The sequence below is a fragment of the Hippoglossus stenolepis genome, chromosome 1 (genome assembly GCF_022539355.2).
Source record: "Hippoglossus stenolepis isolate QCI-W04-F060 chromosome 1, HSTE1.2, whole genome shotgun sequence".
Lineage (NCBI taxonomy): Eukaryota > Metazoa > Chordata > Actinopteri > Pleuronectiformes > Pleuronectidae > Hippoglossus > Hippoglossus stenolepis.
This window is the reverse complement of record NC_061483.1, coordinates 27253799-27276877: the sequence shown is the minus strand read 5'-3', so window position 1 is coordinate 27276877 and position 23079 is coordinate 27253799. Positions and strand designations below refer to the sequence as shown.

The window sequence follows — 23079 nt, the reverse complement described above, 5'->3', positions numbered from 1 at the left end:
TATTCTATTAAAGTGAATGTAATGTATATTTTTCTGACTGATCAACAAAAACACTTGGGAGCCATCAGACTGCACAAGGCCACAGCACCCACAGTCTAACACGAAAAATCCATAAGCCAAGAAACACATATTGTATATTGCAAAGAATTTGAACATTGTACTCACGCGTTTATCTTGATATTGCACATATAGAAAAGAAGCCATGTATATAGTAATTATAATACACTTTATTTAAATAGTACCTGTCATACAAGAAATGCAGCTCAAAGTGATTTACATACAATATAGATACAAATAAAAACATGTTAATGAAAAATAAAAACATGTTAAAATGTAATTAATATAAGAGAACAGATTTTAAGTAATATAAAAACACGTTAAAAGGACATTTAAAAGAAGAGAAAAAATAAATTAAAAAAATTGAATTAAAAAAAGGCATAAAAACAGAAAAGAAAGAAAGTGATACAAATTATAAAAGCGCAGGAGTGCCAGCAAGTGCAAGATCTAGTTAAAGGCTGAAGTAAAGAGAAATAGTATCTCTAGTATTGTTTAGAGTATTTCTATCCTTATTTTATTCATTCTAGATTATGTTTCTATTCATATTTTTTATTACTTACTACATTTTCCCCTTGTGCTTCTACTTCCTTGTGCTGGTATGTCAGTTTTGAATGTCTTTTGCGGTGATCAATAAAGGAACATGTTATCTCAATTTATCTTATCTAATCTTAACTATCTTATCCAATCCACTTCATTCATCTGGCCAGATACGTAATCACTATGAACATTCTTTTTGTAAGGAAACAGAGAGGAAAAGAGATTATAATTTTAAAACACAGCAGCATCAAAATAAAGCATCAAAAAACATAGGTGTATGTAAATTAAAGGTGAAAACAGACAAGAGGAAATGAAACAGAAGACTACACTGATGCAGTGTGTATTTCAAACTTTAAAAGTAGCATTATGACATATAAAATATGGTCAGAGATGACTGCAGTCAACGGATGGGTCTACACTTTAAAAGTTAAACGTCTCAAAACACTGGTGCATGGTGCAATGGTGGTGTAGTGTTCTCAGACTGAAGCTCTTATTTTGAAGAGAAAGCTGTCCAACTTCCCCTCTGCCTGTGATCTAGTCTGTGATCTCCTTGCCGCATCTCCCAGGACAGAGCTGACACATTCTTCTTTGTTTATCTGTCTGGTTCTGTCCTCACTGAAGGACTGAATGACACCAGCAGTCGTGTATACGCTGCAGACGTTGCTCTGATGTATGTTTCTCTCCACAAGCTGAGGTTACTTGTTAAAATGAAGAGTTCTTGGGAGGAAGGTTCCTCAGGATTGCCCTCATCCTCCATTGTAGGCTGACGATTTATTGTCTCAGTGCCGCCTCCGTGTGGTCAGATGGATGCACTGCAATTCTCTGACTAAGTCAATGTGCAGAGCATTTGCACAGAAGCTCCTCGGTGGAAGAGCAGGCAGGTTGTGTTTTAAAGAAGAAGAGGAGGCAGGTTGTGTTTTAAAGAAGAAGAGGAGGCAGGTTGTGTTTTAAAGAAGAGGAGGCAGGTTGTGTTTTAAAGAAGAGGAGGCAGGTTGTGTTTTAAAGAAGAGGAGGAAGGTTGTGTTTAAAGAAGAAGAGGAGGAGGCAGTTGGTGTTTTAAAGAAGAAGAGGAGGAGGCAGTTTGTGTTTTAAAGAAGAGGAGGAAGGATGTGTTTTAAAGAAGAAGAGGAGGCAGTTTGTGTTTTAAAGAAGAGGAGGCAGGTTGTGTTTTAAAGAAGAAGAAGAGGAGGCAGGTTGTGTTTTAAAGAAGAGGAAGAAGGTTGTGTTTTAAAGAAGAAGAGGAGGCAGGTTGTGTTTTAAAGAAGAGGAAGAAGGTTGTGTTTTAAAGAAGAAGAGGAGGCAGGTTGTGTTTTAAAGAAGAGGAGGTCGGTTGTGTTTTAAAGAAGAGGAGGCAGGTTGTGTATTAAAGAAGAAGAGGAGGCAGGTTGTGTTTTGAAGAAGAAGAGGAGGCAGGTTGTGTTTTAAAGAAGAGGAGATCGGTTGTGTTTTAAAGAAGAGGAGGCAGGTTGTGTTTTAAAGAAGAAGAGGAGGCAGGTTGTGTTTTGAAGAAGAGGAGGCAGGTTGTGTATTAAAGAAGAAGAGGAGGCAGGTTGTGTATTAAAGAAGAAGAGGAGGCAGGTTGTGTTTTGAAGAAGAAGAGGAGGCAGGTTGTGTTTTGAAGAAGAGGAGGCAGGTTGTGTTTTGAAGAAGAAGAGGAGGCAGGTTGTGTTTTGAAGAAGAGGAGGCAGGTTGTGTATTAAAGAAGAAGAGGAGGCAGGTTGTGTATTAAAGAAGAAGAGGAGGCAGGTTGTGTTTTGAAGAAGAAGAGGAGGCAGGTTGTGTTTTGAAGAAGAGGAGGCAGGTTGTGTTTTAAAGAAGAAGAGGAGGCAGGTTGTGTTTTAAAGAAGAAGAGGAGGCAGGTTGTGTTTTAAAGAAGAAGAGGAGGCAGGTTGTGTTTTAAAGAAGAAGAGGAGGCAGGTTGTGTTTTAAAGAAGAAGAGGACTGTTGCTTGAACTATAAAGAAAAAGAACACTCCACTGGTAACACAGCTGGCAGAACCTTTGTAACTGTATATACAGTCTGTGGGTAGAACACAGTAGAGGAGTAACAGCGGTAAAAGGCACCGCTGGGATTTGAACCCAGGATCTCCTGTTTACTAGACAGGCGCTTTAACCAACTAAGCCACGGCACCGTTGATGACGCAAGAAAAAAAATCTTTATATATTATTCAAGCACTCAATCTGTGACGTCATGATATTTTTTACTTCTTTCTTTTCTGCACAACATTCGAAGACTCACGTTTCCATGGAGAGTAAAAGTCCCGATTTAATGAGAAGCTGCAGGACTGTTAAACTAGAACAGTTTGACTCTACTGGAGGAATCATACAGGTCATTTAACAGGAGTTTACATGTTGTTGGTTCAGCCTCTTTCCGTCTCACTTTGAAAAAACACCAAAGCTGCTCATTTCTCCTGCGCTCCTATCTATTCACTTCATAAAGTGTGTGATATGGTCATGCCAAAGGTCAAAGTGCATCATAGGCTCGTTACCTCCGCCTCTGTCGAGGAAATAGTGCCACTCTTCTGAGCCATCCACAGCAGCCGCATGGCCGATCACCTCCAACTGTTGCGCGTCTCCACGTGGTGTTACGGTAAAGGTGTTGGCTACGGAGCCTCTGAAGTCCCAAAAGATGTTTTTTTATCTTGTGCTTTTGTATTTTGTCAGCACAGGATATTATGTTCAGGGTCTCCGTGGGATGAACAAGAGGGAGGTGAAAATGATTTGTCACCTCTAGAGAATTTCCTTTTTAAAAATGATTTTTAAATTTTAAAAAGAGAACGTTATGAGTGCCATAATGAAAAATCTTCTGAAACTTGACACAGAGATGTGGGGGTCACCATGAACAAGAGGGACGTCAAGATTCTTTATCACCTCATGAGAATTGTTTCTTTAAATATTTAATAAGAGCAAGTTATGAAAGCCATAATACAAATCGGGATAATTTCCCTTTTAAGTTTTTTCAAAATGTCTACAGGAAATTATCTGAAACTTGATTCACAGACACATTTTTTTTGCATATAAGACAAGATGTTGCTCTATATCAACATGATATAGGACAACCATCTGCATGATAGAAACCCACAAGATGTTGTCCTATATCACAGTTACGCTGGTTAAGGTCAGAGTGAATTGTTATGGAGAAGCTGTCTCTCAGTAGTCTGACTGATTATATAAGTTTGTCATGGTTTATTTAGTCATAATATCAGGTGCTTCAAATTACTTTTTATAAAGTAAATATGATTTAATGAAGCATCCTCCACTAACACACACACCCACACACACACACTGCTTTTGTTAGGACTGGCTCTTCTGGACAGAGGCTTCAGATGTACCTGGCGTCTGCTTCAGGGGGTTAAGGCCCCTACTGTTCATTTCACCATCCACATCTGTTCTAGTGGTTCTTCAGTCCTTGGAACGCGTTTTCCCTGGTGTTACTGTCAGCTGGTATTGCCACATCTATCTCTACTGCCATCCTCTGTTCTTTGTCCACCACCACTTTGATTGGTTGGTTAGCCAGAAGTCCCACAGGATTTTAGCTCTGTTGACCTCAGCCACCTTCATTGGTATGTTTTATTGGGACTTGGGTACCTCTAATCCATGCTTAGCACAGATGTTCCTAAACTATCCCAGCCACTTGGTTATGCCTCTCAGTGTACGCTGTCCCAGCCTGCATCTTACACCCTGCTACCATGTGCTGGACTGTTTCAGAGGCATCTTTGCACAGCCTGCACCTTTGGTCTTGGCTGCTGTGGTAGACCCTGGCCTCTATGGATCTTGTGCTTGGGGCCTGTTCTTGTGCTGCCAGGATTAGGGCCCTAAGCTGTCTGTCAGACCAGCCTTTTCCAGCCACTGGTAGGATTTCTTGATATCAGCCATATATATATATATATATCTCTACATACATATTTCATCCATGGTATATATTGGTGGTTTATCTTGTCACTTTGTCAAACATGAATACAACCAAAAGCTCAGGCTCTCCGAGCACTGAACTGTTTGCTCTGAACTCCTAAAGGCTCTGTGCTGATCTTGAGCTGCGTTTGTTTCCTAACAGTTTTAGTGCCATTGATTTCCCTCCTGGCACCGGAACTTGCCGTCTACCCATTTAAATTATTTCTTTTTTGAAGGTTTAAACTAAATGTTTGCAAATCCAACACGGAGCTGATCAGTGTACTCTTGCCCGAAAACTGTGGACATTTAAACCAAACTAGTTACCTGCATGACAGAAACCCACAAATGAACATAAGTTTTAATGCATTGTTTACATATGCATATTTACAGCATAAAAAGAAAAAACTGACTTCAACTGCCATGAGTATGTAGTTCTTACCAGAATGAGGTCTTGCATCGAGAATGAGGTGTGACCTCACTCAGGTTTATAGACAATGGATGATGGAAAACTTTTCAGGTTCTGAGACATATCTAAAATAAATATTGAGGCATTTTAAGCGAGTTGGATTTGCTTTCAGAAGTTACTGGATTACTTCACAATTAATGTTGACATCTGTGGATTACCCTCCCCCCACTAATTCACCATGTCTGGCAAGAAAAAAGTTTTTTTTTTCCATTAGTGTTTTCAGGCTACATCTGCCACAAAACCAATTCTGCTCATCCCTACTGCGCTTGAGTGATGGCAACAGTGTCAAAAGTTCATCTGCTAGATAAAACCACAAGGGGGGGACATTTTTTCATTTTAGGATTATTGATCAGAATGCAGAAATAGTATGATGCACACAAAGTACATATTTCAACAATTTATTCAACAACTTCATAGACGTTTTCTTAAGTGTGCTGCATTATCTGACTGATGTTTTGATTTGAAGTGCAGATACCAAAGCTTTTTACATGCACATGGTCTCAGCACAGATACAGGCTATAGAGGCTTTTGTCATTTCACTTGTCATTTTTAAAAATCACACAACTTTGATTACAGCAGCTGAAGAAGCTTACCAACAATTCAAGGATATACACAATAACCAATCTTTTGTTTGAATTAAAATATAATGAAAAAAAAGAAAAAAACTAAAAACCTATAAAGAAAATAAAGCTGTAAAAATCTGAAACAAATCCTACGAATGGCGCCGAGTGAAGTCCATGAATACATGAGTCCGAGGATCTGCAAGTCACATTTGCTCAGCTGCTTTGTCTGTGTATGCACATTTGTTAGTTCTTAAATTAATTATTGTAAATACTATGAAAACAAAATGCAAGTCACACACTCGGCAAACAAGAAACATTCCTTTCTTTGACTGATCTGGAGTTCGCATGTTCACAGGGGAATGGATTCAACGGGGATGAAAGAGGAATAGAAAGGTGGAGGGGTTGGGGGGGGGGTTGTTGTTGCTGCCTCTAACACCAGATCACTTTCACACACAGGGCACGGTGTTCACTGGGGCAACCACTTGTTTTGTTACATCTAGTTATTATCTGATGTTTATCTGAAGTTTAAGTTTAAAGTCTCTGCGTCTCGTTTTCAGGTGCAGTGTAATGAGTCGGTGGTTGCCCCAGTGAGTTCCTCACACACAGATCAAATAAATGCAAACACACAGTCAACAACAATAATAATCAACAATTCCAGGTGCCACGTTTCAATGTAATGTCTGATCTGTGCCTGAGGATCTGTCAAGCCTTTTTCCTCCTGGTTTACTTTGCAACTCGTACATTTTCTCCCATAGTAGAATGTGGGTCATACGTGTGTGTGTGTGTGTACGAGAGAGAGAGGGGGGGGTATGAGATTACTGGTGGGCACACTGAACCCCCGGCCCGTGGTGTCCGCCCTCTTCGTCTGAGCTATCATTGTAGGCCTCTCTGCGGTTGCCTGATGACGAGCTCTGGCTGACGTCGTAATCCTGCAGGTCGACCTCCTCTGCGTCTCCGGTGATGATGGGCGGCTCGGACCGTGAGGGCAACATATCCTCCAGCTCCTACACACGAAGAACAGTCATCATGATGCAAAAATCAACTCTACTAAGAGCACAACATCTTCAGGAAGAATAGGTAGTACAGTGTGAATAGTGTACACGCGTGTACATTGCACACAGTATTAGTGAATGCAGTTATTAAAGAGCTGTGACCACTTAGTATTGGATCTCACTCCACTGCTCTGTGTGTGTCTACGTGTCAGCGTGAGCGATAGAGGGGAAGAGAGCCGGCCGAGTCAGGAGGGGTTGAATCAAAGAATGAATGTGTGCAGCTATAAAGAAAGATTTAACTAATTTAAGAAAAGTACCGTATAGGAATTTGTGATCAGTGTTGATAATGTGGCAGAATAAGCTGAGTCTGTGTTAGCGATAGAGAGTGAGAAGTGGGCTAGCAGAGTCTGGATGACTGAATTAATACATTTATATATATATATAATTTAATGAAATATATTATATATGCCAGTTCGTAGGTTCATTTATACAGTTGAATGAGTGAGGTGACAGACCATTATATCAGAAAAACAAAATAACAAATCGCCAAAATCATTACTTTCAGTATTGTTAGATCAACATACAATTTTTTTCTCAATTGAATTATTTGGCCTAAAGAATTTCAGAAAATTGCAAAAATGGTCCTTCACACATTTAAAGAGCCAAATGTCTCATTGTGTCCTACCCAGTCAGAGGAGTCCAACACCCAACGAAATGCTGTTTGCTATCAAAGACTAAATGAAGAAAGTTGGAACCGCTGTATTGTTGTCATTTACTCAAATCAAATACATAATTAAGTATTAAAAGACTTGATTCATTTGTTGATTTAATAACTGTTGCAGTCTGTCCGTCTGTACATATGTGTGAACAGGACAAGGGCTTTAAAATGGGAGGAAGTGGAAACAGTAGGTTTCAGGCACTAAGCTCTCTTTCCCCACTTCATTCAAAGGCTGTAATTTACAGAACTAGTCTGTGTACATTCTGTCGGCCATTTCCTCTCAGAGGCTCGAAGGCTAAAGGACAATTTTCCAGACTTCAAACAGTACATTTAAATTGTGAGATGAGAGTAGCAAGTCTCACAGGATACGTGACAAACTAGTATAGTGTTAATTAGTAATTAGGAGATTTTATAGACCAAAAGAAAACTTAAACAAGGTCTTAAATCTATTTGTGGCTCTAAATTTATGTTTGATATTATTTGTACGTCCAAGCTTGTAATGTGACTTTGTAACATGACTAATATACATCACTATTAGTATACAAATACTGGTAGATGTATGAGGTTTTAGCTCTCGTCAATAGCTGTTCTGAATGTTTGCATCTTCACAATGGAAAACCAATCACCGACAGTTATCAACGAAAGGAGTAATAAGTCGTACCACAAGCTTTTCAGGGCTGATCCAGTTGTTGTCAGGGAACTGGACATCAAACTTGATATACAGATCTCCCTTCTCAAAGGGGTTTCGGTACTGGGGCATACCCTCTCCTCGCACCACCCTGACAGAGGCTGGAAAAGAAAAACATTTCATTTGATTTAATTTCATATTTTCTATAGACAATTTTAATCATGCAGGATAATGTTATATTGTTCATTTCACAACAAATCCATGATGTTTATGGTGTATAGGTATGTATTAATGCACCAAATGGACAGTAGTAGCCTCAGGGTGTAAGAGGAAGGTGTTTCGTAACTTTTCTTTCTAGAGCTCACTGAGGATGTTGCTGACCCCAGTCTCAACTCATTTATCAAGTACTGTCTTGTGTCCTTGACTTGGGCACCCACGTCCGAGTCCATTATATAAAAGCTGCCTCCTTGCTGTGTTCAGCTCTCAGTTGGAACTCTAAACACATCACATTAAGACAGTCATCTTTTTCTCTGTCCCAGCTCTCCACCCAGACTAACCCTCACCCCAAAGACCTCCACAGTGTGGAAATCTTATAACGACAGTCAGCCCAGTGAAGGTCGTGGCTGTGCGGCAGCAAAACTGAGAGCCTTCAGTGGTGCTGATGTAGCCAAATACACAACAGCTGTTGTCATTAACTTGGATTTATGTTGATTTGTCAGACGCCACAGTTACTATAAAATAGGTTTTATAACACTACAGCACAGCAGCTTGGGAATGACCGCTGGGTAACACGCCGTGTTTATAGCCCGTGTTTGAATCACTAAAAAACATTTTAGGTGACCACAGAGAGCAGGACAACATTAGACATAGGTCTTATGGGCTTAGGAGTAACCTGGTGTATGTATGTGTGTGTGTGTGTGTGTGTATATATAACCTGGGCAGGGGTTGTGTGGCAGCAGTTAAGATGACAACTTTCTGTCATCTTATTCTGTAATCACACATTTTTGACGTTGGTATTGGTATAAAAGCTTCTGTGACTCACAATCCTAAAACAGCCTGTCAGCAGTGATGACTCTGTCTTTGAGTAAAGCTTGCACTTCTAACCAATCAGAGCGGGCCATAGTCAGGGGTGGGAGGTTGCAGTGATCAATCAATACACAAACATGCCTCTCTACTCCTGTTGCAGGCTACCAGTGAGCGCAGGCTGCTGGAAAATGGTCCCTCTAGCTAACTCCAGGCTAACACCGTGTCATGGTTGAGAGTGAAAGTGTTTAAGAGCAGGGAGAGGGAGGGGTGCGGGCAGCATTGATTGACATTGATCACTTTATCTATGGTAATAAAATTTGCCCAATAAACATGTACCCATGTCACATACAAATTAAATCCTAAATAAAGTAAAAAGAGTCTTACCAGGTTCAATGACTTTGCCAGCAGGATACTTCACAACGATCTGTCTGCCGTCTAAGTGCTTCAGCATGAACTGGAAACCGCACAGCGCCTCCACCAGGCCGATCTTATGGTTCATGAACAGGTCATTGCCATCTCGCCTGTATGTCTGAGGAGGGGGGAGAGAGAGAAAAAGATGGTTTTATAACATGGTTGATGAACTTTTTAATGACTAAGTGACCAAACCTCAGTGATAAGACATTTTTCAGTCGATCACAAAAAACAGATTAACACTAAATGCAACAGACTTTACACAATCAGCATCTGCTGGTGAAAAGGCAGAATCCCAAACATTGGTGCCAGGAGGGCAGAGGCCGGGGACAAGGAGACTTTGACCCTCACTTCTGGGTTTTGTGGTATTTAAGAGGCAACGTCTAAGCCAGTTATTCGGGAGTGATGGGCACAATCATTACTTTGGAAAATACAGCATGAATGTATTTATTTAAATTTATTCTTTTTCGAACCTTATTTACATATTTAAAAGACTTAAGTGGTTATGGTCCTCAAGATTGAAAAATAAAATGGTCTGTATCACCAGGAGTCAGCAAGCTACTTTTGAGTCTGCACCCACTTGACCATAATTGTATTTCTCATTAGCCGTTTTCAGACACGACCTGTGGGTAAAATCCGGAGAATTGGCTACAGAGTTTACCCAGAGTTTGCCTTTCACATATGCACAACACAGCAGGAGGTTCTCTGCACAGACGTGTTCACAACAGCAACAAATCCTCTGCGTTATTCAGACGAGATGTGGAGCAGCCGGGTGCAGCAGACATTGGCAGGAAGTGAAGTATTAACTCTGCTGCAGAGACACCGGTGTCAGCTCTTTTCACCACAAACTCTCTTGACATCTTCGTCGGTGTCTTCTACATGTATGACACTGCTTTTTCACAGAGATAGATTTGTTTTTTGAATTTTTGCATCTCTTGCGTGTTAGACGCGTCATCCCCCGCTGGATTCACTGTGAGCAAGTGAATCCAGCGGGGGATCTCCTGCTGTGTTCTCACATCGACTTCTCCTGGATTTCTACAGGCATTATACTAGGAGGCTGGGCAGAGAAAGTCAGCAGAGATTGCAGAGCGTCTCACTCGGACATTTGTGTTCACACATGCGCCTCCTCCGGAGAAAATACGGAGGAACTGCAGACTTCAGTGCATGTCTGAACGCAGCTATGCTAGGCCTTTCGTGATCACTGGAACTATTTTTATCTGGAAAAAGATGATGATGAGAAGAGGGACTGCATTTCTTATGTTTTGATTCCACAAAAATGTGAAGCTAGGCAGAGACTAAAAGCAAGCAGGCGTGATAAGGTTGACTGGCCTATTACGTCATCCAGCTTGGGATTGGGAATTAAAAACTGACTCAAATTGAAACTTATTTTGCAAGCAAAAACATTTACTTAACTTATTCTCCTTGGTTACTGAATGCACCAAGACTAATACGACACCTGGCTGTTTTTTTACATTTATTGTATTGATTATAGGCTTGGCACAATATCATCCTGCATAATGACCCTTTAGATTCAATGCTCTCTGTATTCATGTTCCCAGCTCAGGAAACTATTTTGCCTCCAGCATCCACTAACATATGATAGTGGATCATATGTTATATATGTCATATTCTTTGGGACAAAGAAGCAGGGGCATTACTGTAGCCCAGCCTTCTGTTCCAGGTCAGCCAAAATCACTTTTGTGGGACGTAAGATTCAGCTGATACATGATAGACGCACATTAAAAATACATTATGTAACCAATATTATCAGCTCCTTGCAGTAGAAAACTCTGCCTAGAGACATCAGGTGCAACATTTTATTATTGTCCCCTTTTTCTTCTTAAATTATTAAAGACACACATGTGTTTTGTTTACTTTTTACTTCAGCCCCATTACTGTTGATAATTGGAATCTGCTTTAACCTCGCTAATGTGCTGGTTAGTGAATCAACCACTGATAAAACCCCACACTTAATGCGCTGGAAGGTTTAAGTACCAATTTCATTAAAATGTTCACAAACCAGTATGTAAAGACTGTGTTTGGAATGGGGCGTGGCACAGGTCTAAGACAAGTTAGTCAAGATGCATTGATGTTGCTGACATCAGATCAGAGGTGAACATCTTAACATCTAAGCTATTGTTTGAAACAGATGGAGAAAAAAAAGCTTGATTTCTTGTTTGTTCTAAATCAGATTTTGTTTTACGGCTAATATGTTGTTGTACATCGGTTCACTAGAGACTTTCTTTGGCGGGTGCTCAATGACTTCTGTACTGTGCAAACTTTAAGCTTCATACCAAATCATTTATGTATCAGTGAACGTCTGGTTCAACGTCAGTAACAACATAATGTTAATTCTTGGAAGTTGTTCTTTCTCACAAAACTAAATTTTGCTGCGATCTTGTAATTTCATCTTGATTCTAAAAGAATCTCTTTGACGAGTCTTGAGGATTCAGTTATACCAGATAAATACCAATGTGTAAAACTGTGTACAGACATTATGGGCTAAATAGTAAACACATGACTCTGTTATTAAACTGGAGATGAAGGATTAATGTTATCTAGCAAACCTGAAATGACTTAAAGATGACACGTCTGTTTTCTTGTAGGTCTACATGAGCAAAACTGTTGAGCAAAAATATAAAAAGTCCTCTACCACCTGCAAGGGCATCATTATTATGCATATTAGGGTTGCCGCAGTAGTCAGAGTTACTGGTGTTAAAAGGTTCAGACACACTGTGGGCATAATTTATCCACAAGCCCCTGAGCCTATTTCATTTTCACAGATAGCACCATTTGGTTTATGTTTGTGAATCAGCGGCAGGGCCAACGATTATCAAATAAAAAATATAATTTGTAAAAGCGAATGTGACACTCAAAGTCAAATGGTTGCCTCACTGCAGCAGCAGACGAGTCACATCGCAGAATAGTCTTATTAGACAAGAGCGTTGACTGACAGAGCGGAGGATTTGAATTTAGAGAGAAGAAACAAAAGCAGTTGATAACATTTCAGATTTAAACTGAATTCCCAGAGGGAACATGATAACATTGATAAAACTTGATCCAGTGACGGTGGCAGCGTCTTAAGGTAACACTATAAATCGATCTAATCCAATCAGCCATGTCAGAGACATGGCTATTCATATTTACGGCATCTGTTCAATGCACGATATTTGGCTTCTCAGTTCAGCAGAGGAGCTTCTACTGCCAGCACTATGGTTTTACATCGGGTTTGCCTTGAAAATGGCCATAAATGTTACTACTGTATTTCCTTGAATGAAAGTACTCCTATGTACTCAAATAAACACCATTACTGTGTGTGCGTGTATGTATATCACACACACACACACACACACACACACACACACACACACACACACACACACACACACACACACACACACACACACACACACACACACACACACACACACAAAGCATTTATGTTTGTGACATTCGACAGATAAATATTAAAACGCAATTTTCACTGTTTATTCTGCTGTGAATCGTGAGTAATGTTTATCTGTCGAGTATGTCAAAAATATACATCTTTGCAACACTTCCTGTACCAGTTTTAAAATAAAAGCACTCCAGCATTTCTGCTGAGTGAATCCACTAATATGTCTTAACAAGGCTTTGATTGTTATCGCAAGAGCGGAAGATGCACCTTGCATTTAGTTGAGCTCATTACCCGACTTCTATTCAAGGAAATACAGTAGATATACCAGCATGTCTGCTGCAGAACCGCAGCAGACATGCTGCCAGTGTGAACAACAGACAACTGCCAAGCATTAAGGGGATCAACAGTGAAGGCTTTCGAGATCGACCTGTTGGTTACCTCTGTTCAAGATAATCTGATCCTACAGACGAGAGCTTTGACACCACCAGCTGAACCTGACTACTCAAAATAATTGATCATGTAACTCTGTCAAACTTTAAAGCACAAATTTTTCTAACTTGCACAAGGAAAACTTGTACAAAATTATTCTACATAACACTTATTAGTAACTCCTTGCATGGCGTTAAGGACTCATTATAGCTACTTCTACAATACATCTTGCAGGAAAGAAACAAAACTAATCAATAATCCCCAATATGTTGGTATACAGCAGTGCACTGGACCATTGTACAGTTATCCATTCTCTAACTCTGCAGATAAAAGAACGATCAATTGATCCAGGGAGATATGGAATTTAGCCATTGGGCAAAAGACAAGGCAGGAAACTCAATGGGAAGTTCAGCTTTGTGCTGCATTGCTCGATGTGAGTTTCCCTGAGCTAGTCTGCATGCATGATGTGTGCAGACTGAAAACACTTGAAGCTTTTCCTCTGTCTGCTTCTCTGTGTTTAAGAATATATCCCCTTACCAGGAGAGATCTACAATTCCCCACCGAGTTTACTTTGTCTAAAAGACCAGGAGTTTTTATTTCTCTTCTAATTTTTTCTGGCAATCACACAAAATGCCCAAAACCTCCCAAAAAATACTTTCAAAACTGCTACTTTAGAATAAGTGTTAGTGATCAGGTGACTCCTCTTAGGAGAGATACCACTCATTTAAGTTTTTCTTAAGGATATTTATGACACTGCTTAATAATTCAATACACGAAGCCTGTTGAAAATGGATCAAAAGGACAACACACAGAAAAAGAAGAAGGAGAACAGAGGCTAGTGTTTGAGATCGCAAGCTGTTTGAAAGTGACTTTTACTGTGAGGAAGCTGTGGGAACTGTTGAGCTATATTCTAGATATATATATTCTAGATTCATTTTGACAAATTCTTTTGTCATATTCGGAGAAGAAAGCCTTTAAAGATAGGCAAAAAAGACCTTCAATAATCCCATTAAACTCCTATACAGCCCTTCAAAGTAGATATACAGAAGTTGTCTGATGTCAGAGGCACCAAAACTTAAAATAGATGTTTCCACATGTGGTGCATTTTATGCGTAAAGAAAACTTCACCAACACATGGAAACTGCAGCCTGCAAATCATTGTATGCTATGAAGAAAAAAAAAAGGAAAGTTGTGTCTGGGTAAGGCAAGTTTGCTTAGAACTACGGTCACCTTTATATGGGCAGAGAAGAATTCGTAACTGACAAATAAAACCATGATATCAGCAAAAATCAGCAAAATTGTGTCCCAATTAATAATATAATGACACACACAGAGAGCTCTGGTGATACAGAGGGCAGGGTAAGATGAATATGTTGACAGTATTGGGAGACCGGCCCACCTACCTCATGCTCTTTTTCCTGCAGGACAAGGACAATATCCCCGGGCTCGACGCCAGGAGCCTGGTCAGCTTCCCCTCCGAACGTTATCTTCTGGCTGTGCTTCATGCCTTTGTCCACGTGTACCTCTAGAATCTTCACCTCTTTCACAACTTTCTTGCCCTCGCATTTTTTACAGCGGTCCTTCTCACTGATAACTTCACCTGGGTTGGTTAGAGAAAACAAAAGTGAAGCAGGTCAAGACCTGATGATACATATGAGATTTTTGATTGTGGTTTGATTACTGGGCCCCTTACCTTCGCCATTACAATCAGTGCACACAGACTGCATCTGTTGGACCATCCCTGGGGCCAGCTGTCTGATCATGATGCGCATCCCACGCCCCCTACATGTTGTACATTTTTGTACAGCACCCGTCTTTCCTCCCTGCCTGCATCAACACAGAGATTAAACTGAGAAACAGTAACAGGATTAACACAGCAATAGACTATACAATGAAGCAGACATCAGTGGGGACTAGAGCACCACAATATTTATACAACTTACCCATTACAGGTGCTACACAGAACATTCTTGCTGAGTTGTAGTTTAGTTGTTTTCCCATTGTAAACGTCCTCCAGTGTCACCCTGTAGTAAAGTGCCACAAGATAGTTGAAGCACAACGTTAGCTTGTATTGAAATTAAAAGAGGTTTTAATTAATTCTGAATACAAAATATACAAGTACAAACATATCACTCAAGTAGGGCTGGGCGATATTCTATATATCACGATATAAATCAAATCAGCTGCACTGAGGCGCATTACTCAGCGCAGGTCAATAAGGGAATCTGCTCCTCTGATGTTTTCTAATCACTCACACTCTTTATAAAAACCTGCTGAAATTATATTTATGTTTCTGGATAAACAAGTCTTTGCTTCTTCTGCAACAATGAAGTAAAATCACACGCTGCGTCACAATTTGCGGGAAGAACTTCTGTCTGCAGGAGTGTGTCTGTTCGTCTCTGTCCCTTACACACAAACTGATAAGCAAATGCATTCAGTTATTAATTGATGGTGTTGGATCATGACTATGGATCTTTCCCATCACTTTAACCCTGATGTCCTGACTGTGCGTCACATTAAGTCTTGTGTTGTGTAGCAGGTTTAAACGTGTCTCATAAACTCTAAAGTGACTCAAACAAACACAAAGTAAACATCAGTCCTGTACGTGTCCTAATAACTTGTGATCAGTGATGGTGTTTATTGTTAAAGTGTAAAGTGATCGCAGGTCAGAGGGGGAGTGAGGAGGAAGCAGACTCCAACAGAGACTCTGACACAGGACTACCGGACCTTAAATGAGCGTCTGTCCTGAAGAAGCGCTGGTTACAATTATTCAGCGGTGGAAAACCACTAAAACAACAAACGTAGCGGAAAACATGAATCCATTACGTTCTGTCACTGTATCGATGCAGAGTCGTCCACCTCTCTGCAGGAGCACAAACATGAGCACGTGTGCTGCTGCTGCTCCTACACTCTGTTCGTCAACCTAACCTGATGTGGGTGTAACTCTATTCCAGCCACATGATTGGTTCAGCGCGGTGCTATTCTCATCATCATTGGCTGTTCATCTAGTCTGTCAAAACATGGTTGGGATGAGTTCTTCAACATTATATCAGCCATGTCTTATATTTCTATAGAGGAAATGTTATATCACGATAATTATCCTTATCGTTTTATGGCCCAGCCCTACACGCAAGTAGTTTGTGTCAAAGCTAAGTCTTACTTGAGTGGATGGACCATGTCCTCTCCTCTCCTCCGGCCTCCATTCCTAGAGCGATTCCCCTGACCCATGAAGCCAAAGAGTCCACCGCCAAAGATGTGGGAGAAGATGTCGTCCATTCCTGGGCCACCCCCGCCTCCTTCCCGCAAGCCTTGTTCTCCATAGCGATCATAAAGTTCCTTCTTTTCAGGGTTGGTCAACACCTCATAGGCGAAACTGATTTCTTTAAACTATGATTAGAGAGGACAGAAAACAAAATCAACAACAAAAAAAACAAGTTTCAATTTGAGAACAGTAGAACTGCAGAACAAATGAACAGCAGGTTGAGGCACCCAAAACAGCGGAACATAGAGGAACAGAAAACTCTATGATAGCTGAATGGCTTAAAAACAATTTGTCACATCACATTCACATGATAACAAGAGCCATCATCCATTTTTTGAAAAACACTGAGGACCTTAAAGCTCCTTTACACCAAAAGTAGTTGGTATTTACAGGTCTTTTAACGTGTGTCTCCAGGCATGACCTGCGGGTAAAATCTGGAGAATTGGCTACGGAGATTACCTTTATCACATGCATATTGCAGCAGTCATTCAACTCTGCTGTAAAAGCAACAAGATTCTGGGCAAAGAATGCTTTAAGTTGCTGTATGGTTACAGAAGGGTCATTAAACAACCTGCCACCCAATATCCCATATAACCCTTATAATGTCCAGTAGAAACCAATTTGACAAGCTCATAATTATTATCATTATACAGAATAAGGTTTTTGAAAACAGCACAGTACAAAGTATTATGCTGTTAAACCTGAAAATTAAAAAGTAACTTAAATAATTCAAGTGGATGCCAAAAATAAACTAGGACATTACTGCATATTTCAGTCAGCACCTCTAACATTATCTCAAGAAAAACTCAACATGAGTCCATCTCATTGATATTAAAAAGGATGAAAACACACATTATCTGCTTAAATGTGAGTGTTTTCCCTGTTACAAATAACCACCTGCAGGCTTAATGCTCTGAAGCTGCCATTTCCTGTAGCTTACACTGTGATCCCCTGCTGAGAAAACGGCGCTCTGCCATGGGGAAAAAGATGAGATGAAAGAGAGCCCTTAATGTTCAACGTTTCCACTAATATTCCACAGATACTACATTAGAAGCTAATGACAATATCGTGTAGAGCGGTGGGAGGTCCGTGATGATACTGTAGGGGGGCTCAGGAAAATCTGCTGCATGGTTAAAAACAAATTAAATAATGGCAAAATGTATTACTAGGGCATTGGCCTAGTTACAAAAGAAAACTTCAACTAAAAAGGTGAGTAATTTAAGAGCATTATCTGCATTAAAGACATTTATTAGAAAATTACATTAAAGCTGGGCTCAGACGACCAGACGTTCGATAGATTTTACACTGATTCAGCCCCCCTGAAATTCCCATAAAATCAAGAGGGCCGCCCTGACAACTATCATACATGTTTGATAATTAAGAGTTTAAATGGGGATGATTACATCAGCATGAATCCAAGCAAAACCACACCAGCCAATGAGAAAGACAGAGAGATTTGAGCAGCCGATGTTGCTGCCAAGAAACAGTTAACTTCTAGCCTTTTTCCGACATGAAGTCGGTAAAATGTCTGGATATTCTCTGGAGTCTGCCTTTCACATATGAAGAACACAGAAGGAGATTCTACAAAAGAACAAAAGAAACATTTCCAAAGCTTTCAGGTGAGGGATGGTGCAGCAGGCAGAGGCCCCCACTCGCTTGCAGTGAATCCCCTGAATAATCTGCTGCTTTATTCTCACTTTGGCTCACTCGAATAGGGGGGTGGCAGGAGAAACTCCTGAGATAGTCCGCAGCAGGTCTGAAGCAGGCCGTGTGTAGCTTCTGGGGTAAACATTTTCCTCAATGTTTGTCATTTCTATTAGGTTTTCAAACCCACTGTAGTCTGAGCTCAGCTTAAGGCTTCAAATGCACCAAATATCAGACATTTTATCTGTGGCAGCAGTTATTAATTATTGGGTTATTTATGAATAACACCAAAGTATTTTTATAAAGACTACATGGCCAACTCTTCAAATCAATATCATTAGGATTCACCCGAGGAGTAAGCTGAAGTTAAAAAATTGCCCACGATCATCTAAAGCATAGGTCACCAATTGGAGGACCGCGGACCGGACCCAGACGCCATTCTATACGACCCAGACCTTTAATTATATTTTGACGGAACGTTTCCATTTTATCCTGCGCAATTTTTCGCTCATTTACGGTAGTCATATTTTAACCAGCGCAGCTTTTCTGTCTTTACGGTAGTAAATCCTGGCAGCACATGGTAGAGTTTACTTCACTGAACAAGAGTTAAGTAGGTAACAAAGAGAAAAGGATTGTTAAAGCTGTTTAGTTAATATTTGTTGAGATTGTTCATATGTGAAATGTAGGTAAGAAACTGAAACAGAAACTAAATCTTTTTTTCCCTTCTAAAACTAAGCACTGTATTATATTTTAAGATGCCGTTTTCAAATTCTCTCTAACTGGACCTCTTTGAACTATAATTGAATACGCCTGATCTACAGTGTGGGAGTTTTTAGTCAGAGCACGGTTTTCATTTATTTTGTTGTTGGACAGATTAATGTAGATTGATATATTCCTTTTACTTGAATGGAACATTAGCAGTTCAGACTGGGCTAGTTTTTGTTGTGGAATAATAATGACGTGAAGTGCATTCTTTGTTTTTTGTCATAATTGTTTTATTCAGGAGAAGATGATTATATAAATATAAGTTATAAGTTTTTACATTTTATTTTTTTATTCATTATTAAATTAATCGAGTACAAAAAAATGATCGTTAGATTAATCAGAAAGGAAAATAAATTGATAGGTGCAGCCCTATCAGAGACACTGATTTTAGTCACTCTCAGAAAAAAAAACCTCTACACATCCACTCTCTATAAAGGTCATCAGTGAATCACTAATATCTTACCTTGTCACCAGAATTTGGGTTCTTGTCAGGGTGGTATTCTTTGGCCAGTTTCCTGTATGCCTGTAGGAGCAGCCAAGAGATGAAACTTGATTAGCTAATAGGCTGATCGTTACAGACATGTACTGTTTACTGGAATCACACATGACTCAAACACACGTGAAGGGATCTTATCTGCTCTTTACGCAATCACATGTCAATCTGACTAAACCAGATGTGGTGCTGGTGTTCCAGTTTAACAGGTGATATTTGTTCTCTTTGTTCCAGATGTTGTCTGTCGGTTGCAGATTCGTCATTTTCATAAAAAGGGCCTGTGTCTGAAGTGCGGTGATATACCAAAGGTCTTGTTGAAATAAACATCAACAAAAACACATCACAAGTTAATATAATATGTCGCTGTCAACATCACCTTCCAACAACATAACCACATGGGTAAACTCTGTCAGCTGTATAACACTTGATATTGTTTAAGGAAGCCCATGTTATCTGGGGATAGTCCGAGCACAGATTAAAAACTACATAATTCATAACTTGCCTCACAAACTGATGCTCATCGTAGACCCCAGGAGTTATGAAGAATACACACACATGGTCAGCTCAACGCAAAGTTCTACAATGATCACAGATGATCTGTCTGAACTGTGTCGAGTGTGTTGTCAACATGACACGTGTGACGATCGAAATCTGGAAACTAACTAAAGGTCTTCATTGTTGAACAACGTGTTGTGTATTTCTTCTCTTCTGTCAGAAGACTAGATGCTTTGTTGGAACTGTGTCAGTCGAAGGAGTAACTTTGACACCTCTGGCTGAGTGTATTCACTGATGGTGTATTTCATGTTAAAACGGTGTGTGGTCGTGTTGCATAGTTTGCTGTATGTGTCCCCCTGTGAGGTGCCTATGATGACTAATCTACAGCAGGTTAACTATGGCAGCTGTTTATTCGCCATCGCTTTCTGTAACGTGCGTATGCTAATTAGCATCTCTAGCTAGGATGAGACGCAGGTGACGAACAGATAAAACTGTCGAATGTGACAGGTTGGCTGAACCATCAGGTATAGTTGAGTCAGAGTAAGGTAACAGCACGTGTGAACTGAATACTGACACTACACCGTGTCACATCAGAGCCATGACTAAAGTAGATCACAACCTGCTGCTTCAATTGACACGCCGTGTGCCGCCAGCTAGCTGATGCTAGCAAAGCTTGAACTTGACATTAACAATCTCATCAACAGCTAATCTCTTAATAACAAGAGCTGGTTCGACAACTGTGGAGGTGAAAACAATCTTTAAGCTTCACTAAAGTGATACCAGTAAAACAGAGACAATGTCAAAAAGCCCACATTAGTGTTAAACCGACTTTGGGTGTCGCTGATCCAACTATCTGCGATCTGGAGATTATCTCACCTCAGCTTCCTGTGTCGTTGTTCAATAGTTACAGTGCAGATGTGTTGCTAGTTAGTTAGCTGTAACTAGTCTCTAGCTGTTTGGACACACTAGCTAACTAACTTACTACACCTGCAACCTTCGACAGGCTTAGCTAGCTCCATGACAACCACCTGGGCTAAAGCTAACATGGGGTCAACCGATGGTTTCCTACAAGTCACGTTAACTCAATTTCGGTTCCGGATGACGTTTCTCACGTAAACGGAACTGTTTAAAACTGACAGACTGGTCGAGCAGAACATTGAGAATATCACAGGTCCACTGAACCCATGGTGGTTACACGTTAGAGCCGTCACATGATCCCCCAGGCCAGCTAGCTCAGCTCTCGGCTAACGTTAGCTAGCTGCGTATAGCAACGCATTTCCTGATCGCAGCAGAGTGACAAGTCGAAACTCTGAACAGACATTGAACGATCAAACACAGTTTATTCGGCCTCTGCCATGCGTTTACCTTCTTCAGTTCATTCTCAGACGACGACGGGGACACTCCCAGAATGTCGTAGAGTTTGGTATCGACTACATTCGCCATGGTGTCGCTGTGGATGTTGCTTCAGCGGGGAGGTGATGGACAAAGAGACGGAGCCGGTGGAAAATGTTTTTGCTCGCCTCGTGTGTCGGTTTCCGGGAAGCGAGACGCTCAGTGTGTCCGCTGCTGCCTCCAGGCTGCAGGCATGTTGAACACACACACACTCACCCACCGACCCATACATTATTGAAATAACAACATATACTGATTAACTTCATAGTGCATCATATAAGTCAAGTGCACTCAATTAAATAATCTTTACACCGTTTAATGACATCAGGTAACATGTACCAGTACAGCTCATAACCTCCATATGCTTGGCTGACATTTCACTGATAGTTGTATGGCTGCAAGGTTATATTGGTTTGTTTAATGCATGCTATTATGTTTCATTATAAAAAAAAACGAGGAATATATAGGTGTGTGTGTGGTCCAGGTTTTACTCATGTTGTGGGGACCTAAATGTGTTTACACATTATGGGGCGTTATCTTCCTTTATAGGAACCAAAAGCCAGATCCCATAGCGTAAATCATTACATTTTATGTTTTAATTTTAGGTTAGGCAACTAGTAACTAAGGTTTAGGTTAATTACCAGGAAATCAATGTAAGTCAATTCAATGTCCTCTGAAAGATATATAAATAAAATGACATATATATCAAAACAAGCTGCAGAGGTGTGTGAGGAGCATTAGCTACTGACATGGATTTCAGTTTGGTAGAGTTGACAAAGGGATGTGCAACAGAGTTAAACCAGTTTTTAGAACAGGTTAGAGTCACCAGTGCCACCACAGGCCTGGGGGCCTTCTCGCTCCCCCTTCATTGAGTACTTAAAAAGTAACACAATACTGGTTGAACTGTAGTGGAGAAGTCTCAATGACCGCAGGCCTGCAGCTATAATGTCACATGTCATGAAGACCCTTGAGAGGCTGGTTCCACAGCACCTCAGGGCCATGGACTCACTGTTGGTTGAGTAGCAGAACGACATTGTTGTGGAGGATGTCATCACCTACCTGCTCTACATAGCTTACATAGACCTGAAGAAGCCTGCACAGTGAGCATAATGTGCAGCTACAGGAAAGGACAGAGCAGGCAGTTCTTACTGAGGATGTTCGGGTCCTTTAATGTGTGCACTGGGCTGCTGCAGATGTTCCACCAGTCTGCAGAGGCCGGTGTTATCTTCTTTGCTGCTGTGTGCTACAGTGGAAGCACCGGGACTTATGGATGGTGCCAACATACCTGGCGAGCTGGAGAGGAAGGCAGGCTCTGTGGCGGGATTGGAGCAGGACAGTGTGGAGACTGTGACAGAAAAGAGGATCAGCTGAAAGCTGTCACAGACAACCACTCTCATCCTCCCTACGCCGAGCTGAGGGGCTCAGGGGCACGTTCAGCCACACACTCAACCAGACACGTGCCTCAAATGTCTTGGGGAGCTCTTTCATTCCATCAGCCATCAGACTGCATAACGCCACAGCACCCAGTATCTCCTACCTGCACTCACTGAGACTTACATTGCATAGACACATCTATAAACATATACATCTATTTACTGTAACTATTATTCCTATTTTATCTTATTAATATTATTATTATTATATAAATTGACTCAGTATACATTTTAATGCGACGCTAATTAAATGTCTCATTACATTCAGACATTTTAAAATCAAGCACTACGGAGATTTGCAATAATTTACCACAGGGCTACATGGAGGCTTAATAAGAAATAATTGTAATTTTGAATTCAAGTAAAGGATTCAGTAACCTATAAGTAAAATTTAAAAGATATGACTCAACTTTAGCTGGCCGTAATTACAATTAAGTATATTTTTAAACGTCACAATATACAATACTTAAACGATACGTTT

The 23079-nt window shown here is 40.5% G+C and overlaps 1 protein-coding gene and 1 non-coding gene across 2 annotated transcripts; both read right to left on the bottom strand.

Moving 5' to 3' along the window:
- Positions 1 to 2651: 2651 nt before the first annotated feature.
- On the bottom strand, positions 2652 to 2725 carry trnat-agu. The gene has a single exon. It is a non-coding gene; the product is annotated as a tRNA-Thr (tRNA).
- A 2609-nt stretch (positions 2726 to 5334) lies between these two features.
- Positions 5335 to 21352, bottom strand: dnaja2a (DnaJ heat shock protein family (Hsp40) member A2a). Its single transcript, XM_035158156.2, has 9 exons — positions 21139 to 21352; positions 19249 to 19308; positions 16275 to 16501; positions 15058 to 15138; positions 14808 to 14941; positions 14518 to 14714; positions 9262 to 9406; positions 7885 to 8012; positions 5335 to 6517 (listed from the first exon to the last, which is right to left on the bottom strand). The coding sequence occupies exons 1-9, from the start codon at positions 21214 to 21216 to the stop codon at positions 6329 to 6331; spliced, it is 1239 nt and encodes a 412-aa protein (XP_035014047.1). The 5' UTR covers positions 21217 to 21352; the 3' UTR covers positions 5335 to 6328.
- Between the last annotated feature and the right edge of the window lie 1727 nt (positions 21353 to 23079).